This window comes from Patagioenas fasciata, chromosome 13 (genome assembly GCF_037038585.1).
Source record: "Patagioenas fasciata isolate bPatFas1 chromosome 13, bPatFas1.hap1, whole genome shotgun sequence".
In the NCBI taxonomy this organism is placed as follows: domain Eukaryota; kingdom Metazoa; phylum Chordata; class Aves; order Columbiformes; family Columbidae; genus Patagioenas; species Patagioenas fasciata.
The window spans coordinates 11,879,459-11,901,885 of record NC_092532.1 but is presented as its reverse complement, the minus strand read 5'-3'; the positions used below and the strand labels follow the sequence as shown (position 1 = coordinate 11,901,885).

Here is a 22,427-nt window from a genome sequence, read left to right as displayed (position 1 = left end):
TTCAACCTCTGTGGTTTCACCCTCTCTTTGCTAAAAGTATCCTGAAAAAAACATTGTGCTGTGTGAGTCTATTAATGTGTCATTGTTGAACTGTGTAATAATTTTTTGTTCTTTAATCATGAGTAGCTCATAGCTCTTTTATCTCTGAAAGTTTGAAATTTCTTGGAGTTTGTCTTTGAGCTGAAAAGATTTTTGGGAAATTCTCAAATAAAGACTCAGAAATAGAACAGCTCTGACTAATTTGGTGTGGAACTGGGCAGTCAGGAAAGCTTCAGGACAGCAGGGTGAAAGTCAGACATCAGACTAATGACAATGTAGATAATTGGGAGAAATCCTCAAGGCATAAAGTTTCATGATTGTTACCTGCTCTGTTGCTCTGGTGGAGATATTTCAAGAATGGTGATTTGCAAGCGAAATTTTAATTAGAAAATTTTAACAGATATTTTCCTAAAAGATAATGCAAGATACTTAAAGGACAGTAAAAGTCTGAAGGACATAAAAGCACATCCTTTGTTTTATTAGTATTCTCTGTTCATAAGTGCAATCCAATTATCTTGAGTATTTGTCATATGGTACCTTTAAGGTTATGAATATTAATAAGAAAATTCTTTAACGAGGTGTTTTTTCTGTAGGAAATGAACAGCTCCTGATATGGGGTCCCAAAGTGGGCAGGTGAAAACAAGAGAAGGAATTAGGAAGGTGCTCAGTCAGTGTCCCATGTGGGAAGTGATGTGGACCTGGACATGAAATTAAAGCAAGTGGTGGAACATCAGCAAATTATCATTATCTTTGCCTGGAATTAAGTGAAACATCATTGGATTCTCACAGAGGTTTTGTGGAGGCTTCATTGCCCTGCAAGGTCAAGATAAATTGTATCTCATCTACTTGAACTTAAGGCAGGAGACAGATTCTGTATCACTCCATTTGTTCTGACTGGCAACAGTCAGTTTCTTGAAAGCTGCTGGAAAGAAATTATTTTGAAGAAGCTGAGGTAAAACCTGTTGACTTGTAGTTAGTGTCTGGCTGACTAATATTTAGCTGCTAGAACTGGCAAGCGGGACATTTTGAAAGATATCATGACTTTATTATATGCATGCGTTGAGTTCTATGCTAATGCATTAAATCCTGAAGGATTTTTGAGTCAAATTGTTAGGTATGAAGCAGTAGACCTTTTCATTTAAGGTTTAAAAATTAAGTGTTGTTTCAGGATGATTAAGTTTTATTACCTTGTTATGGTACTTATTACTGATGATATAACAGACAATAACTTTCAGAAAAGAAACACCCAGAGGATGCCCTTCCCTTCTAGATATAAGCTTGTTTTTTACAACTGGTGTAGTTATGGCAGGAATCAAATTTGGCAATAATGAAATCTGAGCTGGACTTTTATCCCTTTTGCTGAATCTACTGTTATATTGTGTTCATGTGCTCCTTCAGCACTTCTGCTTGGAACTGATGATCCAGACCAGCAATTTATACAGGAGTTTCCTTGGTACTATTCTGAATGCAGATCTCTCTTCTAGTGAAGTAGCTTTGGGCTAAATTTCGGAGTTTTTTTCCCCTCTATGTGAGCTTTTCATTGCAATCTGATACAGGCATAAGGGAGCTACAAGGACACTAAATGTTAGAGCAAATAAGTTTTTGAAAACTACATTCTATTGGAAGTGAAACAGTCAAGACAGGAGCATGGGAGAAGTGGAACACCTGAGTTCTTTCTCTTTGTCATCTTGTCCTTGTCTCATTTTAGTTATCCAGGGGAAAAAAAAGAATAACCAAGTGTATTAGGTTTCATCATAATATTTCAAATTAAGAACCAAAGTTTCCTAACAAGATTTGCACCCCGTATGCCACACTTGCTGCCCAAATTAGTCAGGATTCTGCAGACCTGGGCTGAGCTGGATGCTGCTGCCCTGTACAGACACAGGGGTGTTCAGCTCTGTTGCCGTGCTCTGCCTGCAGGGAAAATCCAATTTAATGCCCCATGTCAAAGCCCAGCAGAGAGCCCACTGTGCGTATTGAGTCCCTGATATATTCACAGCCTTGTCCTGTTCCTTAGCACTTTGCTGGGTATTGTGCCACGGGTAGGACCCATGAAAGCCCCATTTAGCTCAGATAAGTCATTGCTACAGAAGTAAAAGAGTTCACAGGAAGGGATTTAATACTTTCAGTAAAATGTGCTAGAATGTCTAGCTCTTTACCGTGCAGGAACCGGACTCCACTTAGGAAATGTGGGTATTATATCAGCCTTTTATCAGTTTCAACTTTAACCTGTGGCTAATAATTTATTACTTGTAGAAGTAAAAACTTCCTAACTCTCCTTCAGGGAATGTGTTGTACTTTTCATTTTCTTGACCTCCTAGGTTTTCATCACTATTTATGGATTACTGCAATGTATTAAAATACTTCTCTGAACCAAAAAAAAAAAAAAGGGGGGGGAATCTTTGATTAAGAAATAAAATAAAAGATGGCATGCAGAGTGCAGTTGTTATCAGTAGATGTGCTTAATTGTTCAAAATAATTGCAGAATACTGTTTGGGTGTGTTCAAAATAAAAATGTTGACTAATGAGTTTTAAATAGTTCTGCTACAATTTATACTTAGGACATGCAGAGCACTTAGTGAACTCTTTTGCAATTTACTCCTAAAATAATGTACTATTCTCTCCAATGAATTTATGTGACTTAACATAATTAATTTACCAGATTTATTATTTATGAATACTAGTGACGGGTTGCAAACTACCAAACACAGATGAAAAGCAGATTTCAGGAGGTTGAAATAAAAAAAATACTGAACCCATGAAACTAATGTGAGTTCATTACTGAAATAATGTGTCCGGTTTATGTAATGCTTCTCTACCTGAGGAACTGATGAAAGTCAAAGAGGAGGAACAGCTGGAGAACAGCCGGGAGGCACGAGGGCTGCAGTAAGAATTCGAAACTATCTGCAGAATCTCTGAAGAAATGAGAATTAGGTCAAAGCAAAGGTCTTAGCCTCTCAGTATTATTTCAACATTGTAGAGAATTTGCATTTAGTCCATGATCAAAACCCATTTGCTGTGTTCTGGTTCCAAGTCAGACCAGTAACTGGAAGGGTCCTGTGTTGAGTTTTAATGGGGTTCTGTCACTCTCTGTCTGTAGCTGGTTTGCAGAGCAGGATATTTATCGCCTTCCCCAGGCAAAGCAGTGCAGGGGGAGTTTTGTGGGTCCCTTTGTTACACAGCAGAGTTGTTGCTATATCAGAGTAGCTGTTATCAGCTTATAAAGAGATGTGATGCATTGGTGAGGGCTGAACAATGTGGTTTCCCCTGGGCGATGGGTGCCATTTGTCTGCTGATTCTAGGATTTAGATTCAGGGGAAAAAGCTTTGAACTGAGAGAAGCTGGATGCCAGGCACCTAAACTGCTCTTTTAATTAAGTCTGGTTATTAAATGATATGATCTTGGCAACAACAATATCTGCTAATTGTAACTGCTTGTTCTGAATTTGTTACTCAGTTGAGTTACAGAGGAACTAAATGTTCCTCTCAACATATTTTTTTCCCCTCCCTAGTAACACGGTGAATCATGAAGGATATTTTCTCTGAAAGCTGGTGTAGCCCAGACCCAGCTATAGGAGGAGATTAGTTAGAAACAGAAATATGTGATGGTCCTGAGTCTGCTGAAAGTACAATCACTTCACTGTTAAACACTGGTGAGTGTGTGTTTGTTTTACCTCCATATTTCAGCACATTCTTACATTGTGTTTTGAAAGAACTCACACAAGTTTAGATGCTTGACTGAGTCAAGGTTTTGATTGCTGTGAATTTGCATGTGTGTTTTATCCACAACCCCACCTACATCACAGAACCTGTTGAGCATTGAGCTGTTAAAGTATTTGGGCAGTAAAAGCTCTGATACTTCTCCAGCTGTGTACGTGTTTAGAGCAATGCAACTGGGCTCATTTTCAGTGGGATCATGCTGAACTAACTCCTGAACTAGCAGGAAAACTGTCAATTAGAAAAAAAGCAAATCAGTTTCACTTCCTGAATTGTTTTTTTTATTTGTGAAGTGTGGCAGTGGGGGGAAGTGTCTTTTTAAAGACATGTTCTGTGTCAAGACTCACGTTCTAGCAGGGAGCAAGCACTGGGTTTGACTCTGCCAGACTGGAGGGGCAGAAGTGGACTGCACTGGGTATTGTTTTTCCTAAGAAACTGAAATAACTGTTTAAGAAATATGGAGTCTCTCAGAGAAATATAGGTGGCATTGCCATGTATAGCACCCTGGAGAGGTCTGGGTCATAGTCTAGATTGGGGTTGGATTTTGTCTGGTTTGCCATGTAAGTAGCCCCACTGTAGAGAATTGCTTGCAAAAAGTAAATGCTAATTGAAAAATAAATACATAAAATTAGATGGACCTGTGCATAAGCCAGCAGAAATTCCACCTTTTATGTGGCAAATATAAATGCCTGTCATCTCGCATCAACTTGCTCCAGTTGTGTTGGAACAGCCCATCTGTAATCTGCTGAAGTTTCTCTAGTTTAAATCATAGGGTCAGTAGCAAGATAAATCCAAGAGATTAATTTGAGTCACGTCATCTGAATTGTGCCAGCAACTGTGCTTTTCTGTACTTAAGCCGTGCAGCGCAGTGAGGACATTGTCTGAAAACCAAAATTCCCAAATGCCTGCATGAAGTTATGTAACTCTAGAGGTGATGGTGTGTCTGTCCATGTCAGAGATGGGTCCCAACACCTGGAATCAACACCTGGAAGTGTCCCTTGGGCTCCAACCTGCACCCCACTGTACAAGAATAGTGCCTGCTGCAAACTGGAACTGAATGGTCACTGCACTGGGTTTTGCTCCATCACAAGGTCACAGGGACCTTGGTAGGATTTCAGAAATGCATTGCTGAAAGCTGAAAATCTGATTAAAAATAATTTAAGCCTTGATTCAGTACTTAAATACATGCCCAGCATTCTACATGATGAAGTTCTGTGGGTGTCAACAGGATGACTGAGACCCTGAGGACCTGTGAGCTGCCCTGGGCTCTAAACACGCAGGTGTTTGCACAGACCCTTTGTGTCTTGGGATCAGTTTTCACCAACCACAGTCACGGCATCCAGAAGGTCAAATTGTGAGAGATCATTTTGACTGTGCCATGAAGCAGTGTAGTTGACTTCTGTGTAGTCCTGTTGCTTTCTTCTGGCCATACCTGAGCACCCGAAAGAGACATCTTCCTTTGTATTCGGAGATCACTCTCCCTGCGTCTCTGTCAATCATTCACCTCATTCTTTACTATTGTACATTTAGATACTTCTGAGCTGTCATCTTGTTTTCAACAACTATATTTTTATCTTTCAGAGAAATCATCACCATTCAGTAAAATAAATAACACAACTCTTTTTAATATGGTCAATAAGCTTTTTTAATTATTATTTCTTATTTTTTTAAATAAGTATATGAAAAAGAAGTTTGAAAACTTTTGCTGTCTAGTATGAAATGTTTACAGATTGCAGACCGCAACTGCATTTCAAGCAAATTCTCTTGCAAACACTACGTATTTTATACAATAGCAGTGCAATTTGTTATTTATAGATTGATCATCTGGCTACAGGCAAACTTCAAAAGCTTTCACATACAGTGCTTTTATTTTATCAGTGGCTTTAGATACAGAATGCAGATGTGCATTGAGGCTTCTTCAGTATGCCTGGTGGATGAGCATTGTATAACCAGCACTGGTGCGTAGCCCTGAAAAAAATCCGTTCTAATGCTTGACTCAAGATGTTAATTGCAAGAACATTGGAAAATCAAAGGCAAATAAAATAAGAAGTGTATTTGTGCCAACAGAATCTATTTTCTTTGTTACTTGTTCAGTATTAGGTATTCAGCAAGATACATGTCTGGCAGAGACAAAGTTTATTCTTATTAGTCGTAGAGAAGAATGAATATTTATTCTTGAATAAACTCTGACTTTTGACATTCTCAAAACCTCCAGCTCCATCACAATGTGTTGGAGCTGGCTGTGTTGGCTTGACTGCTTATTATACCTATGATGGCAGAGAAAAATAATGTCCTAACTTACATTGTTGCTTTACTTTGTGTGTTAGGTTGACATCCATATGTCTGTATTTCCATTCCTGCTCTTGGGAAGTTTTACAGCCAGGCTCACTTCCCTGTGTAAATGTATTTGATTGGTGATGCTTGATCCTCCAGGATCAAGCTGTCTGTCTCATTGAAGGTATCGCTTTCACCAGAGTGATTGGCATTTTTTACTCTGTTTAGCCGAGACTGCAATCGTTCGTGTTCTTTTCTCAGCTCTGAGTAGGAATGGGAGAAAGTGTGGAATATCGATGTCGCAGGAAAAGACATGATGAGAATCCCACTGAGGATGCTGCTGAGAGCCACCATCTGGCCTGGGACACTCCGCGGTACCATATCTCCATACCCCACGGTGGTCATTGAAATGATAGCCCACCAGTAAGATGCGGGGATGCTCGTGAATTCAAGCACCTTCCCAGACTCGTTCTCGGCAAGATAGACTAAAGGAGAAAACAGAGTGACGGCCACGCACAGGAAGAGTAAAAGCAGGCCGAATTCCCGTGTGCATTTCCGAACTGTGAGCCCCAAAGTCTGCAAGCCCAAGGAGTGTCGGGCAAGGCGCATGACGTACAAGATCCTCAAGGCACGTAAAACCCGTAGCACCAAACCAACCTTCTCTAAATACGTGTTGCTGCTTGGCCTGTCGTCCTCCTCATTGGGGTCATCCTCTGAGAAGATGAGGGAAACGTAATAGGGTGAAATAGCCAAGAAGTCAATGATATTTAGGGGTCCTTTGAAGAACTGACACTTGTTCCTTGCCTGGATGAATCGGAGGCAGAACTCCAGGGAAAACCAAGCCACACAGATGGTCTCTATGACGAAGATGTAATAGCACTTCTGTGAACACTCACCCTGACACAAAACAAAAAGAGAAAAGATAATTAAATAAAAGAACAGTCTGTGAACGAGCATCCAGAAACAATAAGGAAGAAGATATATCTGCCTGAGTCACTAGTACCAGAAATGTAGAAATCCCAGCTAGCAAGTAGTTGTACAGCAGCCACATTTCAATGATGTATAGACAGTAATGAGCATGTGAAATATCTGAATTAACTGAAATATCTACCTCCTTCGTTTTATTGTGTTGCTTCCTCAGTCTAAATTAAAGAAACTTGTCTCTGTATATATTTTTGGCATGCAGCCTGCAAGTCCTAAATAAGTCCCGCTTTCTGTTTTTTCAAGGTAAAGCATTGTAGGGACTGGTTGGGAGGTTTTATTCTTCTCTGCATCCTTGGTTGCTTCAGTATTTCCCATAGAAAGGTGTGTATACATATATTTAGAGAAAGCGATTTTATGTGGTCAGCTTCCTAAATGCATATTCCTTTTTTTCAGAAGAGCATCTTTCAAATCAAACTTTTCAGGAATGTTACTCTGCATTTTATTTTTCCTTAGAGCATAGTTGTGGAAGTAGAGGACTGTAAGATTTCCCCGTTAACACTTTGTCTTTTATGTACTTTGAAAAGACATTTCAAAAACGTTTGCCTATAATTCAAACCAGAGTCCCTTTTTCTGCTGCAGCAAACAAAAGTTTCAACTCCATTCCATCCTGTAGATGTACTGGGATTTAGTCCATCCATATGCAACATCTGCAAGAAACTTCCCAAGCCTCTTCTTCTGCCTGTCTGCTGCTTTCTGGCAAGAGGGTGTAAGACCCTGGGATTTAATGAGAATACGCTCATTGATTTCACATTGGGAGATAGATTTCAGCCTGAGAGTTTGTATGTGGATGTTTCATGTATTAAGAATATTTGTATATATTATGTAATACTGTTCATATAGAATAACAATCTCTAATGTCAGGCTTTCTGAAGATTCTTGATCCTTTTGAACATCCTGTTCAAAAGCAGCAATATTGGAATAAAAGGGGAAAAAGAGGAAATATTAAGTACCAAAGCAAATTTCTGTTTCTCCCAATAATTTTGATGATTTTCGCGCCTCGGAGTGCTTTATGTTCTGCTTACAACTGTTATCCACAGAGCAGGCAGAATAACGCACTGACTTCAAATGCTGTGTTCTTACCAAACTACGGGTGCCTCTGTCAGTGGTAGTTTTCAAATTTACTGTTGTCACCAAATTCCTATTAGATGCTAGTTACTGTCAGTGAGCTGTCAAATTATGGGCCGAATATTTTGATCCATGAAATGTTTGTGGGTTTTTTTGGGTTAGTGTTTTGTTTTCATTTGATTTTTTTTGTTGTTGTTGTGTTTGGTTTTTTTTTTTCCATAAATGTACAGTGAAGGGGTTGCCGTGCTACAGGGGCTCCTGTATACTCCCTCTTTCTGAACAAAGCAAATACAGTTTGGAAGTTCTAGTGATCAATGACTGCCAAAGCAAAACAAACCACAAAACTCTTTCTCTTTACCTTGTCTTTAACTAGAGCAGAATTCTGAGCTTTTTTTTTTTTTTGGATCTCTTACCAAAATTTGTCACTGATTTCTTTCTCCTCCTGACTGCATTTTTGCATCCCAAGTATCACCATGGTGTTAAAAGGACCTATAAAAGCTCCAGCTATGGTGTTGACCATTAACATGATGGGAAGGTGAGCTTTTATTTGTAAGTGACCACAGTATATTTTGGGTGGGCTCTTTCAGCAAAACCCTCTGGCATGTTTTCCACTACTGTAGCATCATTCAGGACCTAAACTATCATTGACTCTGACAGGAGAGCAGTTATCACAAAGCCAGTGATGAGGGACCATCTAACTCTTTATACTTTATTCATCCTGTGAAGTTACTTTTGAACAATGCAAGAATTTATCATGATTTACAGAACTTGTCTCTAGCTGAAATTCTACAATGTATGATATAAATGTAATAAGAGTGCCTGCTATTGTTCTTGCGTATGAAAAAAGAGCATTTGGCTCAGCAATGAAGGACACAATATTTTTTATGTACAAAGATACATGCTGAACCTGATGCTTGAAATAGTGATTTCTTAAATTTATAAACCACCTCAAAGAAGCAAAGTGGCAGTTTCAAACTTCTGTACCACCACAGGTAACAGGCAATTCATGCTCCCTTTTCCTCATCGCCTTCTGTGCTATATAAGCCAATGGCTTGCTTTCTGAGTTCTCTTTTTGCTCATTTCCTGTCATTTGCGATTTTGGAGACACCTGTTACAGCCACTGTTGAAGTTTGTTCCCTTCCTGGGGAATTCTACCTGCCCTAGTCCTTGTGTGAAGTCGTTCCATCCTCGATGCTTTTCTCTGGCCCTTTTCCTTTTCAAAACAGAAGAGACTGAGGCTGCAGTTTTAAAGTGTGGGTAAGCTGTAGGATATGTAGTCAAATTTATATCCAGTTTATGACCAAGAATTAAAAAATAGCTTTTTTTTATTATTGTGCACCTTTTAAAAATTGATCAAGTTTGGTCTATGTAGCGATGATGCTTAGAATGTAATATCAATATTTGTAATATAAGAAATTTTGTGACTGGTAAGTGTTACTGCAGCTTTTGTGGAGTAATGTTGTTCAAAATGACCTGAGGTTCAGGAATTCAGCATTTCCAAGGTAATGTGTGATAGCAAAATCTCAGACCTCCATTGCACAGGTGAGTTTACAAAAGAGTAATGTGTTCACTAAGTGTGAATTCAGGCGGCATTAACTTGAGGTATGTGCCACTCACAAGATAAATAAGATAAATTTCCTGGCAAAGTGCCCTCTTAGTTTACCAGGAAGCATTAATTAAGATATAATGACATCTAGGATAATAAACAAAACCAGATCTTGGAGTTATGCTATACTAACATCTTACAAGTGATATAAATCTCATCTAGTGAAAATAATATCTTTACATGCATCAATAATTGCAGCAATGCCCAGGGAAACTGAATCAGAATTTCCCTTGTGGAATATTTATCTTGTCCATCCACCCAGGTTTTCAGATACAACCCACTTTGTTACATTTTCTAGACAAGGGAAAAATCTATTATTTATAGATAACTGGATAAGAACACCAAGGAACTATTATTATGCCTTCAGGATCTGCTCAGTATTGACTACTTGTGTCCCACTTGGTTGTACTCAAAGACACTTCATAATTAAAATATAGTGTGGAAAAGATATTTTGAGTCATTAATTGGTCTGCTAATTAATTACTTATTGCCAAAGATTTACCCCACTGTGTTTTGCAGTGGATTTTTACCCCTTAGTTGATTCTAAGCTGTTTTTTCATAAAAGCTGAAACAAACAGAAAATAGTGGTAACTTTTTTTGCACATTACACAGGTTGGTACGATCCTCTTAAACTGTTTGAGGACTCTGAGCATTTGAAGCTGAGTTGGGCCTGTTGGCAGCTGGGGGCTGTGTTGTACATTGATAGGAAGGGTTTCAGGTACCAATGTTCTGCCCTTGCTGTGACTGACTCTAATTTGGGATTTTACCTAATCTATAAATAGGGTTGAGTCTGAGATGCAAGTCAGGCAAACCTGCAGCATTTCTCATTATCTCCTTTCTGTGCCTGCAAGTTAACACTGTTCTTGATGACACAGTGATTTTAAGTGTTTCTGGTGTTAAATAATCTCTTTTTTAGTTAAATAGTGACAGTTGCACCAAAGCTTGTAGAATACTTTGCTGATAAGTATTGCTAGATGGTTTATTTCAGAATCATGTCATTGCTACAGAGATCAATATTTTCAAAGCTTTAGGGTGTGGAAATCAACATACGCATCAGTAATTCATATATATGTTGCTTATACAGCATACTTGGGAGAACACTGACTAGTATTATTTATGAAGCCAAGTTGATAAAAGTCCTTGAACCCAGCTAGAACCACTGTGTACAAACACTGTTATTTCTGGGATTCATTTATGGAAACCAGATGGCTCATCATCATAAAACAAATGAATGATGGACAGAGAACCTGAAACCTCTTCCCAGCTCCATCCACACTCATTGCAGTAGTGATTGCTTCTGAATAAAGGCTGTTCTGGTGTTCAGTCACCCACACTGAAGTCTCAAAACAAAGCTGGGTTAAACTTATAAAGCAATATGCTTGACTTTTCTCAATTCAGACTCCTGTTGGAGCCCTAAGGGAGAGTTTAACCATAGTGCTAACCAGGTCCAGGCCCTCTGATCAAAGGCTGGGCTGCCAAAACATCATCTCTCGCACCAGAAATGTGCCTGGCTCTATGGCCGATGAAAAGTCACAGTTTGCATCTGCCAAACCTACCCTGGCAGGTCCAGATTTGGTTTGGCACATTCAGGTGCAGGTGCTTACTGCTCAGATCCTTCCCTCTTCTCCATGCGCTGGTTTGTGGCCATGGGCCAGTGGCCACTGGAGTGGCAGCAGATGGGACCGGTCTGAACTGTGGCTCTGGACCTGCCTCCTGCCTGCCCGTGCCATCCAGCGCTTAGTGCAGAAGCTTATCCCAACACGATGGCTCTTCTCACAGTCTGGCCTCTTGGCCCACTCGGAGAGAAAAAAAACATTCAGCCCTCTGCGTGGGGGATTTAGCAGCAAAACTCCCAGGGATTTTCCTCTCTAAGCCCAAGGCTGTCATTTGATGGGCAGGGTGCTGTTTTCCAGCCTTTTGCCCTTCTCAAGGTTGTATATCCTGGTCTACAGCTTCTCCCTGGGCAATTCTGGTGGATTAAAAAAAACCAAACAACTAGCTAATGCAATAGTGAAAAAACAAAAACCAAGGCTGTGGGTCTGCAGGGTGAGGCTAAAGAGTGGTTAGGCAGGAGCAAACCAAGGCTCAATGATCTTGAGGGTCTTTTCCAAATGGAATGATTCTGTGATTCTAAAACCTCGGTGTAGGGAACTGAGATACCTGATCAGCTCCCAGCTGTTCTTATCCCAGTTCACAGCAGAAAACAAGCAGCTGCAGGGTAAAAAAAAAATCCCTTTTGGCTGAAAAATGCTGGTGGGGTTAGGGAGTGTTGTGCCCATCTGTGTTCCCTGCGCACCTGGACCCGCTGCAGTGCTGCAGGTCCTGCTGAATCACTGCGACCGCATTGCTGCGATTAGCTGAATAATTAAACCACGCTCTGCTGAATCAGGTGATGGCGAAGGAGAACTTGAAAACCCTATGTTATGGATCACTTCAGTACTTGGATTTGTGGTTATAGACTGATGGAAAAAAAAAAATCAAAAGGTTTACAGCATGCTGTGAAAGGGACTGTAACCTGATTTACAGAATGATGAGCCAGTTAAGGGAGTGCTGCGTATTCTGATCACAGAATGATTTCCCGCCCGCTTTGCTTTATGGGAAAGAAGCCTGGGCTTATGAAAACAGTTACTACAACTAGTACATTCGAGGAGATGAAACTAATATTGGGATTATATTAATGTGGACATTAGAAAGAGCATAGAAGGAAATTATTATCTCTATATCCAATGCATAATTGTCTCCTCTGGCACAGGAGGGTAACTAACGTAGAATATTTCAATTAACTTTTGAGCTTGGGTCCTTATTCTGCAGACACCATGAGAATCAGTCTGAAGAACTTGAGTTTGATTTAAACCAATTGGTGACCCCAGAGTGTTTGTGTTAGGAGAAAAATGTGAAAGTATCAGATATTTCTTGTTTTTCTAATAAGAAATTTAACATACTTCATTTCGTAACTGTGAAGAACAGTATAGCCAAAATGACAAGGTATTTATCTGAGATTTAGGAGTATGACTTTCAATTTCTGGTTTTGTTGCTGGTCAGATCATTTGCCATGTTACTGTTCTCTGCTTTTTTCCTCACTGTGCTGTAAGTTCTTTGGAGCAGAAATTGTTATTGTACTAGTGTAGTACGGGATGTACAGCGGGGTCCCAAATACGACTGAATCTGTTACGAGGGAAAATAATAGTGCTAATAGGAGGTGCTGGTACTGTGGGAATAAACACAACATATGCAGTTCATAGCCCTGATGCTACGATGAAATTAACAATTAGATTTGCTCAGAATTAAAACACCAGGCTGGGAATTAGGCTGCAGCAGTAGACTGAAGACCCCTCAACTATTTCTATTGTATTTGAAGAGGAACTTCTAGATCATGTACAAATTTGGGTGATTATTTTTAATATTTGTTGCATTATTGGTATGAATTTGGAGGATGCATTGATTTCAAATAGCATTTCCCAAAGACAGCATGCCCACATCAGGGCAAATAGCCATCTTCCCAGAGAAAGCATTTACTAAGTCATCATCTCTGCTGAACCCCTTGAGATGAGTCAAGCAGGGAAAGTGAACAGGATTTTTTCCCCGTTGTAAGCATTGCAAACTTACAAGCAGCAGAAGGGAAAAGCAAGCATCGTTCCCGGTGAGGAGCACATGTGCTGGCACATGGAATTGCGGTGGTTTGCCTGCAGGAGAGCAGCCGGGTGTCCCCCCAGGATAGCGTGCAAAGCCCAGAGACTTACAGCTCTTGGGAGGCGGCCAAAACTGGATGAACATAAGGCAAACTAATAATGTCTAATTGTGCTTTCTGAACACTGGACCTCGTACTGACAGGGCCAGCTTTGGAAAACCATGCAGAGTCCATTTACTCACTGGTGTGTCCTGACTTTCTAAAGAAAACTTTCTGTGGCAGCGAGGGTGAGCTGAGACATGGAGGTTCAGCAACTTTTACCCCGCTCCATGCCCCTCTTTGGAAATGTGAACCTCACCAACGTTGTACGTATTGGATTTAATGCTGAAATGTGCAATTCTGTTTGCGGGTGCTTGGCCAACAGTTACTAATTATGTGGAACTCTGAAATCAGAGTCCTACTGTAATGCTGCAATGTCAAGGTCGAAGTTTTTGATGCTAATTAACAGATATACAAGCCTTATAAAAGGGCAGATCCCGTAAAGCTGTAAGTTCTGTGTATATATCAAAGCACCAGGCTTGAATATTCTAACTTCTGTTTTTTCACAGTTTCTTATATATTTAATTGTTCTTAATGTAACTAACTCAATCCACAACATGAAGAAGTTAGGTGGATTCTACTGTGCCAGGTACACCTAGTAGACTGGGAGATTTTTGGTGCATCAGTGAAGCACATTTTCCTGCTTTAAAATGCTGCAATACTTTCATTGCTGATCAAACCAGGTTGAAGAAATCAGAATTGTATGATATGGGTGGGTAATTTAGGAGATTGAATGTCCACAGTAAGCATTCTGATAAGAATCCAGAGAAATGTACTGAGCAGATGCAGTAATACCAAAGCACATCCAGCTTTATTTTGTTCCGAGTAATTTCAAGTCATATATATAGATATATACCGATATATTTATAGCTAGCCATGTACGCACACGCCTTTATAGTCTTACACTTTTAAATGAGCATTAGAAGCATTTCTGAAGTCAGGATTTCATTAATCCCTTTGCAATAGAGCAAGTTGTTCTGGGCTGGGTTTTTGTGGTGTAGGCTGATGTTAGAAGGTAAGTTTGAAGTTACTGTGAAATGCCCCTGCTTTTCAGGTATATTTGGAATACTGCCCTACTTCATTAGTAGTACCCTGTACTAGTCATTGAAAAAGGCATTTTTCAGCAGGAGTAATTTTGCCCTGGGTAGTCAGCTAGAAAATTCTTTTCTGATTGATATTTTGACCCCCTTATTTAAAAGCTATAAAAATGGACCAGCAGCAGTATCTGCCAAAATTTGTCATATTCAGTTTACTAAAGGTGATTGTGTCTAATGGTTGGCCAAATTAAACTTTGATGAAGAGTTTTATCTTTGCAGCAGAACTAGGTTTACACACTTCTCAGTGCCACTCTCCGTAAGGATTATATTTTCCTCCCAATTTCTTTGAGTTTCACTTTCATAAGTGAACTAAAGATACTGAATGTAATCTGCAGGTTATGGGCAGGGTTTGAGCTTTATGTTTGTATATCTTTGTAACAGATTTAATAGCTTGAATATCAAAGATACACACCCTGCAAGAGTATCTTTGCATACTGAACTGGCTAGATACAAATCAATGTGAATTTTTATAACTAACGTACTTAGCTCTGGCGGTGGTAACCCTGATGAAACAAATATCTTGCTTGATTTTCTTTCTCTCTGCCCTAAGACCGATACATTGTGGTGTTTTGTTTGTTTTTTTTTTCCCCTATAAAGCAAAATTATACCACTTTTAGAGAAAATGTGTTTCTCAATGTTTTTGTCCAGTGTACAAGCAAACAGACCGTTTTTAGTATCATACAGACAACATCAGCAGCTTCAAACATTGGAAAACATTAAGTCAGAGCTTTCAAAATAATGGTGTAGAATGGAAAAAAAAATATAGATATATATATATTAGGTACTGAGTTATTTTCTTGCATTCATGTTTTCCAGATTCTCAGTGCAACCAGTGATTAAAAACTTACTTTTTCAAAGGGAATTAGATTTTAACGTAATCAAATGACCCTGGGAATGGGAGCTTTAAATAAACGAATATTCTACATTTCAAGATAAAGTGAGTAGATCTGACAATACTGGTTGCGGCTTGTGTAGGTTGTATTTCATTAGGTTATACACAATACACAGAGCAATTGCAAGCTCTTCAAGGTCAGTTAAGGGCAAATAAAATTAGTAGTAACGAGGTTTGACTGTTCACTGATCATCAAAGAGGAGGAGAACAGAGAAAGAATCGACATTTCCTTCTCTCCTAAACTCACTGACATGGTTTGGTGGGAGCCATTGGCACTGGGAGAAAGGGATTTAATTGTTACTGGTGCTGAGGGAAAGGGAATGGAAATGGTTGGCATTTATTTTTCTTCTCTTTGCCCCAATCCTAATTTGCTTGTTTTCCTGAAGAACTTGAGTTCTCTTTTCTGCTGAGTCATTTCTCTAGAGGATGCTGATTTCAGGGAAAATCTATTCTTTCTATAAAGAAAATCCCAAGGGGGCTTCAAAGCATTCTCCCTGTCCAAGCTCTCCCATGGAGATTTTATTCCATAGTTTTTTGGTGTAATGATGTTTTTTCCTTTGGGTTAGATGTGCTGAGCAGTGACTACTTCAATTACATCTCTTGGATCCTCATCTCTTATGTGAGACTCTGACTTTCAGGGGGTTTTGATGGAACTTTTGCCATGTTTATAGTGGAATGTTCTTAGTTCCTTTGTTTGAGGGAAATACTGGTAGATTTTGTCACTTCAGCTTTGTTATCCTATATGCATGGTCTCTGATTCAGATTTGTAGTTTTCTCAGGTATCTGTTCAGATCAATAATAAACAGAGTTCCTCACCACTAAATATGCCTTTTTTTTTTGTTTTTTCTCTCTACATACATGTGTGCTTTGATTACTACATTTTGGTGACACTTTGTTTGCTTCCTTACTGAAGACACTTTGATTTCCATGAAGAACAGAAGCAAATATCCTAGATAAGGATATATTGCCATTGGAGGATGTGACATTGCAGTTGTTACATGCCGAAGTTATGTAACTTGTTACTAATGAGTCTTCCTTCTGTAGCATCATGTATGGTAAGTCCTTTCATGTGCCTGTTTTGTGGTCAGGCTTAAACTTGAGATCACTAGAGCTACACATTTACTGCTCCAGAGTTTTCCTGACCTTTTGGCCTGTGGCTGTTCCCTCTGGGTTGGGACTCATGGCAGGTGCTTATGTAATATGGTAGTTATAGAATTGTTTGCCCATCTATTTGTGTTTTTCTTTCATATCTCTAATGAGAAGGTTCCTAAATGTCATTTGACGTATTCTAGAGTATGGGAATGGTATCAATTATAGACTCTTAAAATCATTTTGGTTGGAAGAGACCCTCAGGATCATCGAGTCCGACCATAACCTAACTCTGGCACTAACCCATGTCCCTAAGAACTTCTTCTATATGCCTTTTAAACCCCTCCAGTGATGGTGACTCCACCACTGCCCTGGGCAGCCTGTTCCAATGCCTGACAGCCCTTTCTGTGAAGAATTTTTTCCTACTACCCAATCTAAACCTCCCCTGATGCAACTTGAGGCCATTTCCTCTTGTCCTATCACTTGCTATTTGGGAGACGAGACCAACACCCTCCATACTCCAACCTCCTTTCAGGCAGTTGTAGACAGCGAGGAGGTCTCTCCTCAGCCTCCTGTTCTCCAGGTTGAACAGCCTCCGTTCCCTTAACCGCTCCTCATAAGACTTGTGCTCACTCTTTATTTTAATTTCAGCTGTATTCATATCTTTAAGCTAACCCTCTCCTCCCTTTTCTGGTGCCCAGAGAGATGCTCTTTCCCTCCCCCTGGTTGCCAGGGTGACCAGGCGTCCCTGACGCGGATGCTCCTGCCTTGGCTCCTTGCCATCCCTCTCCGAGACTGGATCTCTCGCTTTCCCTCGGATGGGGAGGACTCCTGGTTGCTCTTCTGCCTGCTCAGGCAGCTTTTCTCCCTTCTAAACAGACCCAGTTTAGCAGCTGCTAAAAGGACAAGCGATTTCACGTGCCTGCAGGGTGCGATCAGCCAAGCTTCTGAGTGAAGTGGAAGTGACCTTGTATTATTATTATTTTATTTTATTTTTTTTCCACTGATCCTTTTCCATGAGCTGGAGTCCAGCCAGTTCTCACTCTCTTTATGTGACTGTGATGATGAGAAAATGGACCCAGAGTGGTACATATGCAGCAGAGGTAAAGCCTTTTTTATTTGTATTTCAGAATGGATAAATTCAATTCCCAGTGTTAATGACTTTGGAAAACAGATCCTTGCAGTACTTGTAAGCACATTTGCACGTAGAGATTTTGCCAAGCTTTAACTCAGAAATTAGTAACCTTCAGGATAGGGCAACTTTGAATGCAGCTGTGGAATTACAAGTTGTTCAGAAACTTTATTGAAGGAACTCGCCTGTTTTCTGTCACTGAGCAAACAGAGGTTGTGTTATCTTTATGTTCAGCCTGAAGAGCTAAAATTTCAGATTCTGCCTGTCTGTCCCAGGCTGCTGGTAAATATGGCCCCCTCTTGGAATCACTTTCTTAGGTCAGCCAGGGAACTATTTTGAGTTACAAGTCAATGTAGAGTTGCAGTTTTCCTGGGTGTGACTCAGCCACAACCAAGAAGTGGTGTTATTAGTCAATTAAGTTCTCAGAGTTATTTGTCTAGTTCTAGCTAAAATGTTCTTTTGAGATCCCAGTAAGAAAATCTTGGGTGTTGCAGGCTAAGGATGTAGGGATGGAAGAACTAGTGGTTCATATTCTCTGCTTTTCCAGTAGGCATGAGTGTTTTGTCTTGCACATTCCCCCATGTTTTCTCTGGCATAATTTTAAAGGATGCAGATAATAGGACTTTCAATATTTGATTCTGTGCTTCTGGGACACAGTGACAAAGTACATGAGACTGGTGCTGTAAGTCTAAATTATGCACTGTTTCCCATTATTTGGACAAATGTGGTCCTTTGCTCAAGTTCATCCCTCATCCTCTCCCCTGCACTTCAAACATTCCTACTTTTGAGCTTGTCTCAGTCCAATTTGCGTGTTTTTAAAGTAGTGATCTATATGCAAATCTATAAGTAGTAATGTCAGCTGTCTTTCATAGGAAATGCAGGAACAGCAGCTACCAGATACACTTAGAACCCTCAACATGCTTCCCTCTCTAACATACGGTTAATTATTTTTAAAACACACAACATATTCCATCTAGCTCAGCTCTGAAACATTTTGTCCTTGTTCTTTTGCATGAGAAGTATTTATAAAAGCTTTTTCTGCAGCGGTTGGGAAATTAAGGTAAAACGCATCAGGCTACTTCCATTAACAAAGTTAGTAGGAAGCACTTGCTGGAGCAGAGTTTCTAATGTTTTTACGTCTAGCTGTAAGAAGGATGTTCTATATTTGAAGCACTTCCTTGGAAGAAGCATTGGAACAGCGTTACAGTTTTTCCTGCCAAACGTAATAGCTGTGGAAGGCTGCAAGAGCACCAGACTTATTATTGAAAGGGAATAGTCTTACTATGCAAATGTAAGTTAATATTCAAGGGGTTAAATGGAACAGGGAATTATCTTAAATTTCAGCCTTCTGTGCAGCCCTTCGTTTTATTCAAAGGCATCAAATATAATGACATATTCCCACCATGACTGTGGTATTTTGAATTACTGCTTGAGCAATAAAATAAATACAGATTTTTGTATCGTGCATGCCATGCTGGGCTGTAAATTTAAAAATGGCTTAATTCATCACTGTACAATACTGTGAGGAGTGTTTTATCTTACAGCAGTGCTTGGGGCAGGGAGTTTATTTGACTTGGATATCCTCAACACTTTTAGAAGGGTAGTTTGCAAATGAAGTGGAGTATTCATTAAAGAGATTGATGAAAGAGATTAATGAAGGTTATTTGATTAATTTGGACACCACCACATCTGAAATAACTTTGAATTGTTAGTTTCCTCCGTTTTATTATATTTCATCTGTTTTATTATTATCTTCACAATGATGTTATAGAGAAGATCCTTTGTGTATGAATTAGGTTTGATTTATTTGCCCTGAATGAATGTGGATGACTTACTTGAAAAGGACTTAAAAGCAGTTAGCAGTTCAGCTGGTATTTGGAATTACACCTACAATATATACATACATATGTAGGCAAAACCAGAATTCTGTCAGCACGGAATTATGATTTTTGGAGGTGCTGCTTTAAGTATCAATATCTCTGAAATAGTTCCTGCTTCTCATCCTTTAATCTTTATGCAACTATTGAAACGCAACATTATTCTGGAGGGAAAATTAATGCCTATTTCTTCCTCTTTAAAGATTTGACTTTGTTATCACAAGGGAAGATATTCAGCTGTATTTAAAAGTAAAGAAGCCAGAGGAAAATATTTCTCTAGCTGATACATCCAAATGAGAGATTGTTTATAACTAGAGCACGTTGAAGAGAAAACTCTGCACTATTTGAGAGTCTCAGTACGATCAAGTTAATAGAACTTAGACCAGCAACTGCTTCTTCATAAGGAAAAACAATGCTGCATTAGAGAGCTGCAGTATCTTTCCTGCCCGGAAGCTCTTTCCTGTATTTTAGCTGACAATAGTAAAATATTTTGTTCACGTTATTCTTGAGTATCTCTTTGATAGGAGTAATTTAAGCTATTCTTGCATTTTCTGTTACAGACCATTTCATTACCAGTAACAGTTTTGAACCTCATCCCTGTGCCTTTTCTGTATCTTTATCTTTTTAATGATTTATGCCTAGCAAAATAGACAACTTTCTTTTAATTCTGTAGTTAGACCAGTTAAAAAGGACTGACTTACCCTGTCTTCTTCAGCTCTTAAGTCTGGCATTGTGCTGACACAAAGGCTTATAGCTGTGGTGGCCACAAAGAGAATGGAGAGACAAGCAAAGACTTTGCCTGGGAGTCCCGACTGGGGATTTTCAACCATATCTCTGAGACTGTTCATAAACTGTCCAAATTTGGTTTTGTCATCCAAGACACATGTAGCTTCTTTGCTCCTCCGAAGCTCCTCTTCTTTGCGGACCTCAGCCAGCTCCTGCAGTTTCTGGAAGAGTTTTCGAAAGCAGCAGTTCTCCAGGTTGGATTCCTCAATGCCCCAGTATCTCAGCTCCTCCTGAAAAGACAAGGCACACATGTCTCGTAAGAGCATCAGCTTCCCTGCTGCTAGAAAGCTGACAATCATCCCAAAAGCATTTGGGTTCCTGTCAAAGAAGAACTCATGGGTGTCTTCATCATAATCGTCACACAGCTGAATTATTTCTTCATAGCTGCTGCAAAACTTAAGTTTGCTCAGTCTGGTCAGGGGAAATTCATCTAAAGTACTCCAAGGTAGCAGGTACTTGATGCCTCCAACGTTTATCATGATCTCTGTCTTTAGATCGACTGCAGTGACTTGATCTGGATGGTAAATCCTCCTGGCTCTTTGGTAGTGGACCCCTTTGGCAGAAGGGGTTTCAACGGAGACAGGGAAGAAGTGGCTCAAGGAATTACAAGAAGTGTAGCTAATGTTACTATAGTCTTGGTCGCTGCCTCCGGAGAGAATAGGCATCTCTAAGAGTTCTCACTGGGACATCCGAAATGGCATCAGAGCAGGGTTATCTGGCAGCCGAAAGACACAGGAAGGAGGAGAAAACATAGTAGAGGTTATTGCAAGTGAAGAGGTGTTTCAGACTACTTTCCTAAATCACAACACTGAGTGCCTGATTTGTAAGTTAAAAGTCACCTCTGCTTCTTCCCGAGATCTGCAGCCTGTGAATGCGATTTGCTTTGCAGCCTCATTGGTTGTCTGGCAACACACCGACACGGAGGAGAGCTAAAGCCTCATTCACAATTATTGCGAAGGGTCAGATGCCTGCAAATCCACATGTGAACAGATCACTCTCTTCCCTAAGCATCTCTCTCTCATCGTTAGGTCGTTGCATTTTCCCATGGTTGTCGCTTTGCTTTCTTATTTCTTTAAACGCTTAAATACATGCTAACGCAACTAAGCTGCTTAATAGTTATTAGAGTTCGGGTGGTCAATTACCTGCCATCAGCTCGATGCAAAGTTCCTAATTGCTTTAACTTGAATGCTCAAATTGCAGTTCCTTTCACTGCACGCCTGTTTTGCTGCCTCGCGGGGGTACTGCGAGGATTAGCTAGTGGATATTTGTAAAATGCCTGAAGAGGTAAAGTGCTGTATAGATGACTATTCTTATCAACCCAGTCTTACACCACTGCAAATTGCTGAGGAGATACGGGGAACATTTGCCCACCTTGGAGAAAACTTTGTTACACAAACAGAAAAAGTATTTTATCAGCTTGGGGATGGGGGGAAAGCATTTGAAAGATGCCCTCCTTTCCTTCCCCTTTTCAGGAACAATCCCCCCTTTTTTTTTGTTTGCAATATTTAAAGATTCAAAGGCATTTATGACTCTAAGTCGATGAACTGCAAAAATTGCAAGGAAACTTCCCCAAAGTTACTCACCGCCGCGCCACGGGCAGCTGCCCGGTGCCTGGCTTCCCCGCAGGTGAGCTCCTCATGCCGCAAACTGCTCGCTGTCCTCAGAGTGGCAGTCCAGCTGACGGACCTGGGGTTACTTTGCAGTATCGATTACATGAAAAATCCCTATTGCACTCTGGAGATCGCAGCCTCTTCCCTCTTTCTCTCCTTTCCTGGAAGTGGAGAATATTTGCATGTGTTCATGTAACGTGTTGTACTAAAAGATCCTTTGCAAAGGAGACAGTGTCTTGAGTGGCAGCTCTTCTTCTGGACTCCTGGGGCTTCCCGGTGAAATGTGCTGAGAGCCGGTGGATCCTGCCCACTCCCTGTCTCTCCTCTCGTTTCCTTTGGGACTGTCAGTGTGGTCCTGGAAGAGGAGGGGAGAGAGAAGGGGGAAGGGCTTAGAAATAATCTCTCCAGCATCCCTCCGTCTATTCAGCAGGCAGCAGGCAGCAACTGGGTAAGAACATGGAGTACAAGGACAGGCTCCGACTAATGAGGTTTAATGATAAGTAAATTCTGGCAAAGCTACTTAATAAAACAAT

General features: G+C 40.2%; 1 protein-coding gene across 1 annotated transcript; it reads right to left on the bottom strand.

The window, feature by feature from the left end:
- Nucleotides 1–5,469: 5,469 nt before the first annotated feature.
- On the bottom strand, nucleotides 5,470–22,215 carry KCNG4 (potassium voltage-gated channel modifier subfamily G member 4). Its single transcript, XM_065848479.2, has 3 exons — nucleotides 21,868–22,215; nucleotides 20,200–20,999; nucleotides 5,470–6,926 (listed from the first exon to the last, which is right to left on the bottom strand). Exons 2-3 carry the CDS (start codon nucleotides 20,947–20,949, stop codon nucleotides 6,141–6,143), a joined length of 1,536 nt encoding a protein of 511 aa, XP_065704551.1. The 5' UTR covers nucleotides 20,950–20,999; nucleotides 21,868–22,215; the 3' UTR covers nucleotides 5,470–6,140.
- Nucleotides 22,216–22,427: the final 212 nt, after the last annotated feature.

Bases quoted from the DNA above. Each gene is read 5' to 3' on its own strand.
- KCNG4 (XM_065848479.2), bottom strand. From the start codon at position 20,949: ATGCCTATTCTCTCCGGAGGCAGCGACCAAGACTATAGTAACATTAGC. The intron at 6,927-20,199 runs GTAAGTCAGTCC...GTTTTGTGTCAG, and splicing joins TAAGAGCTGAAGAAGACAGG to GGTGAGTGTTCACAGAAGTG.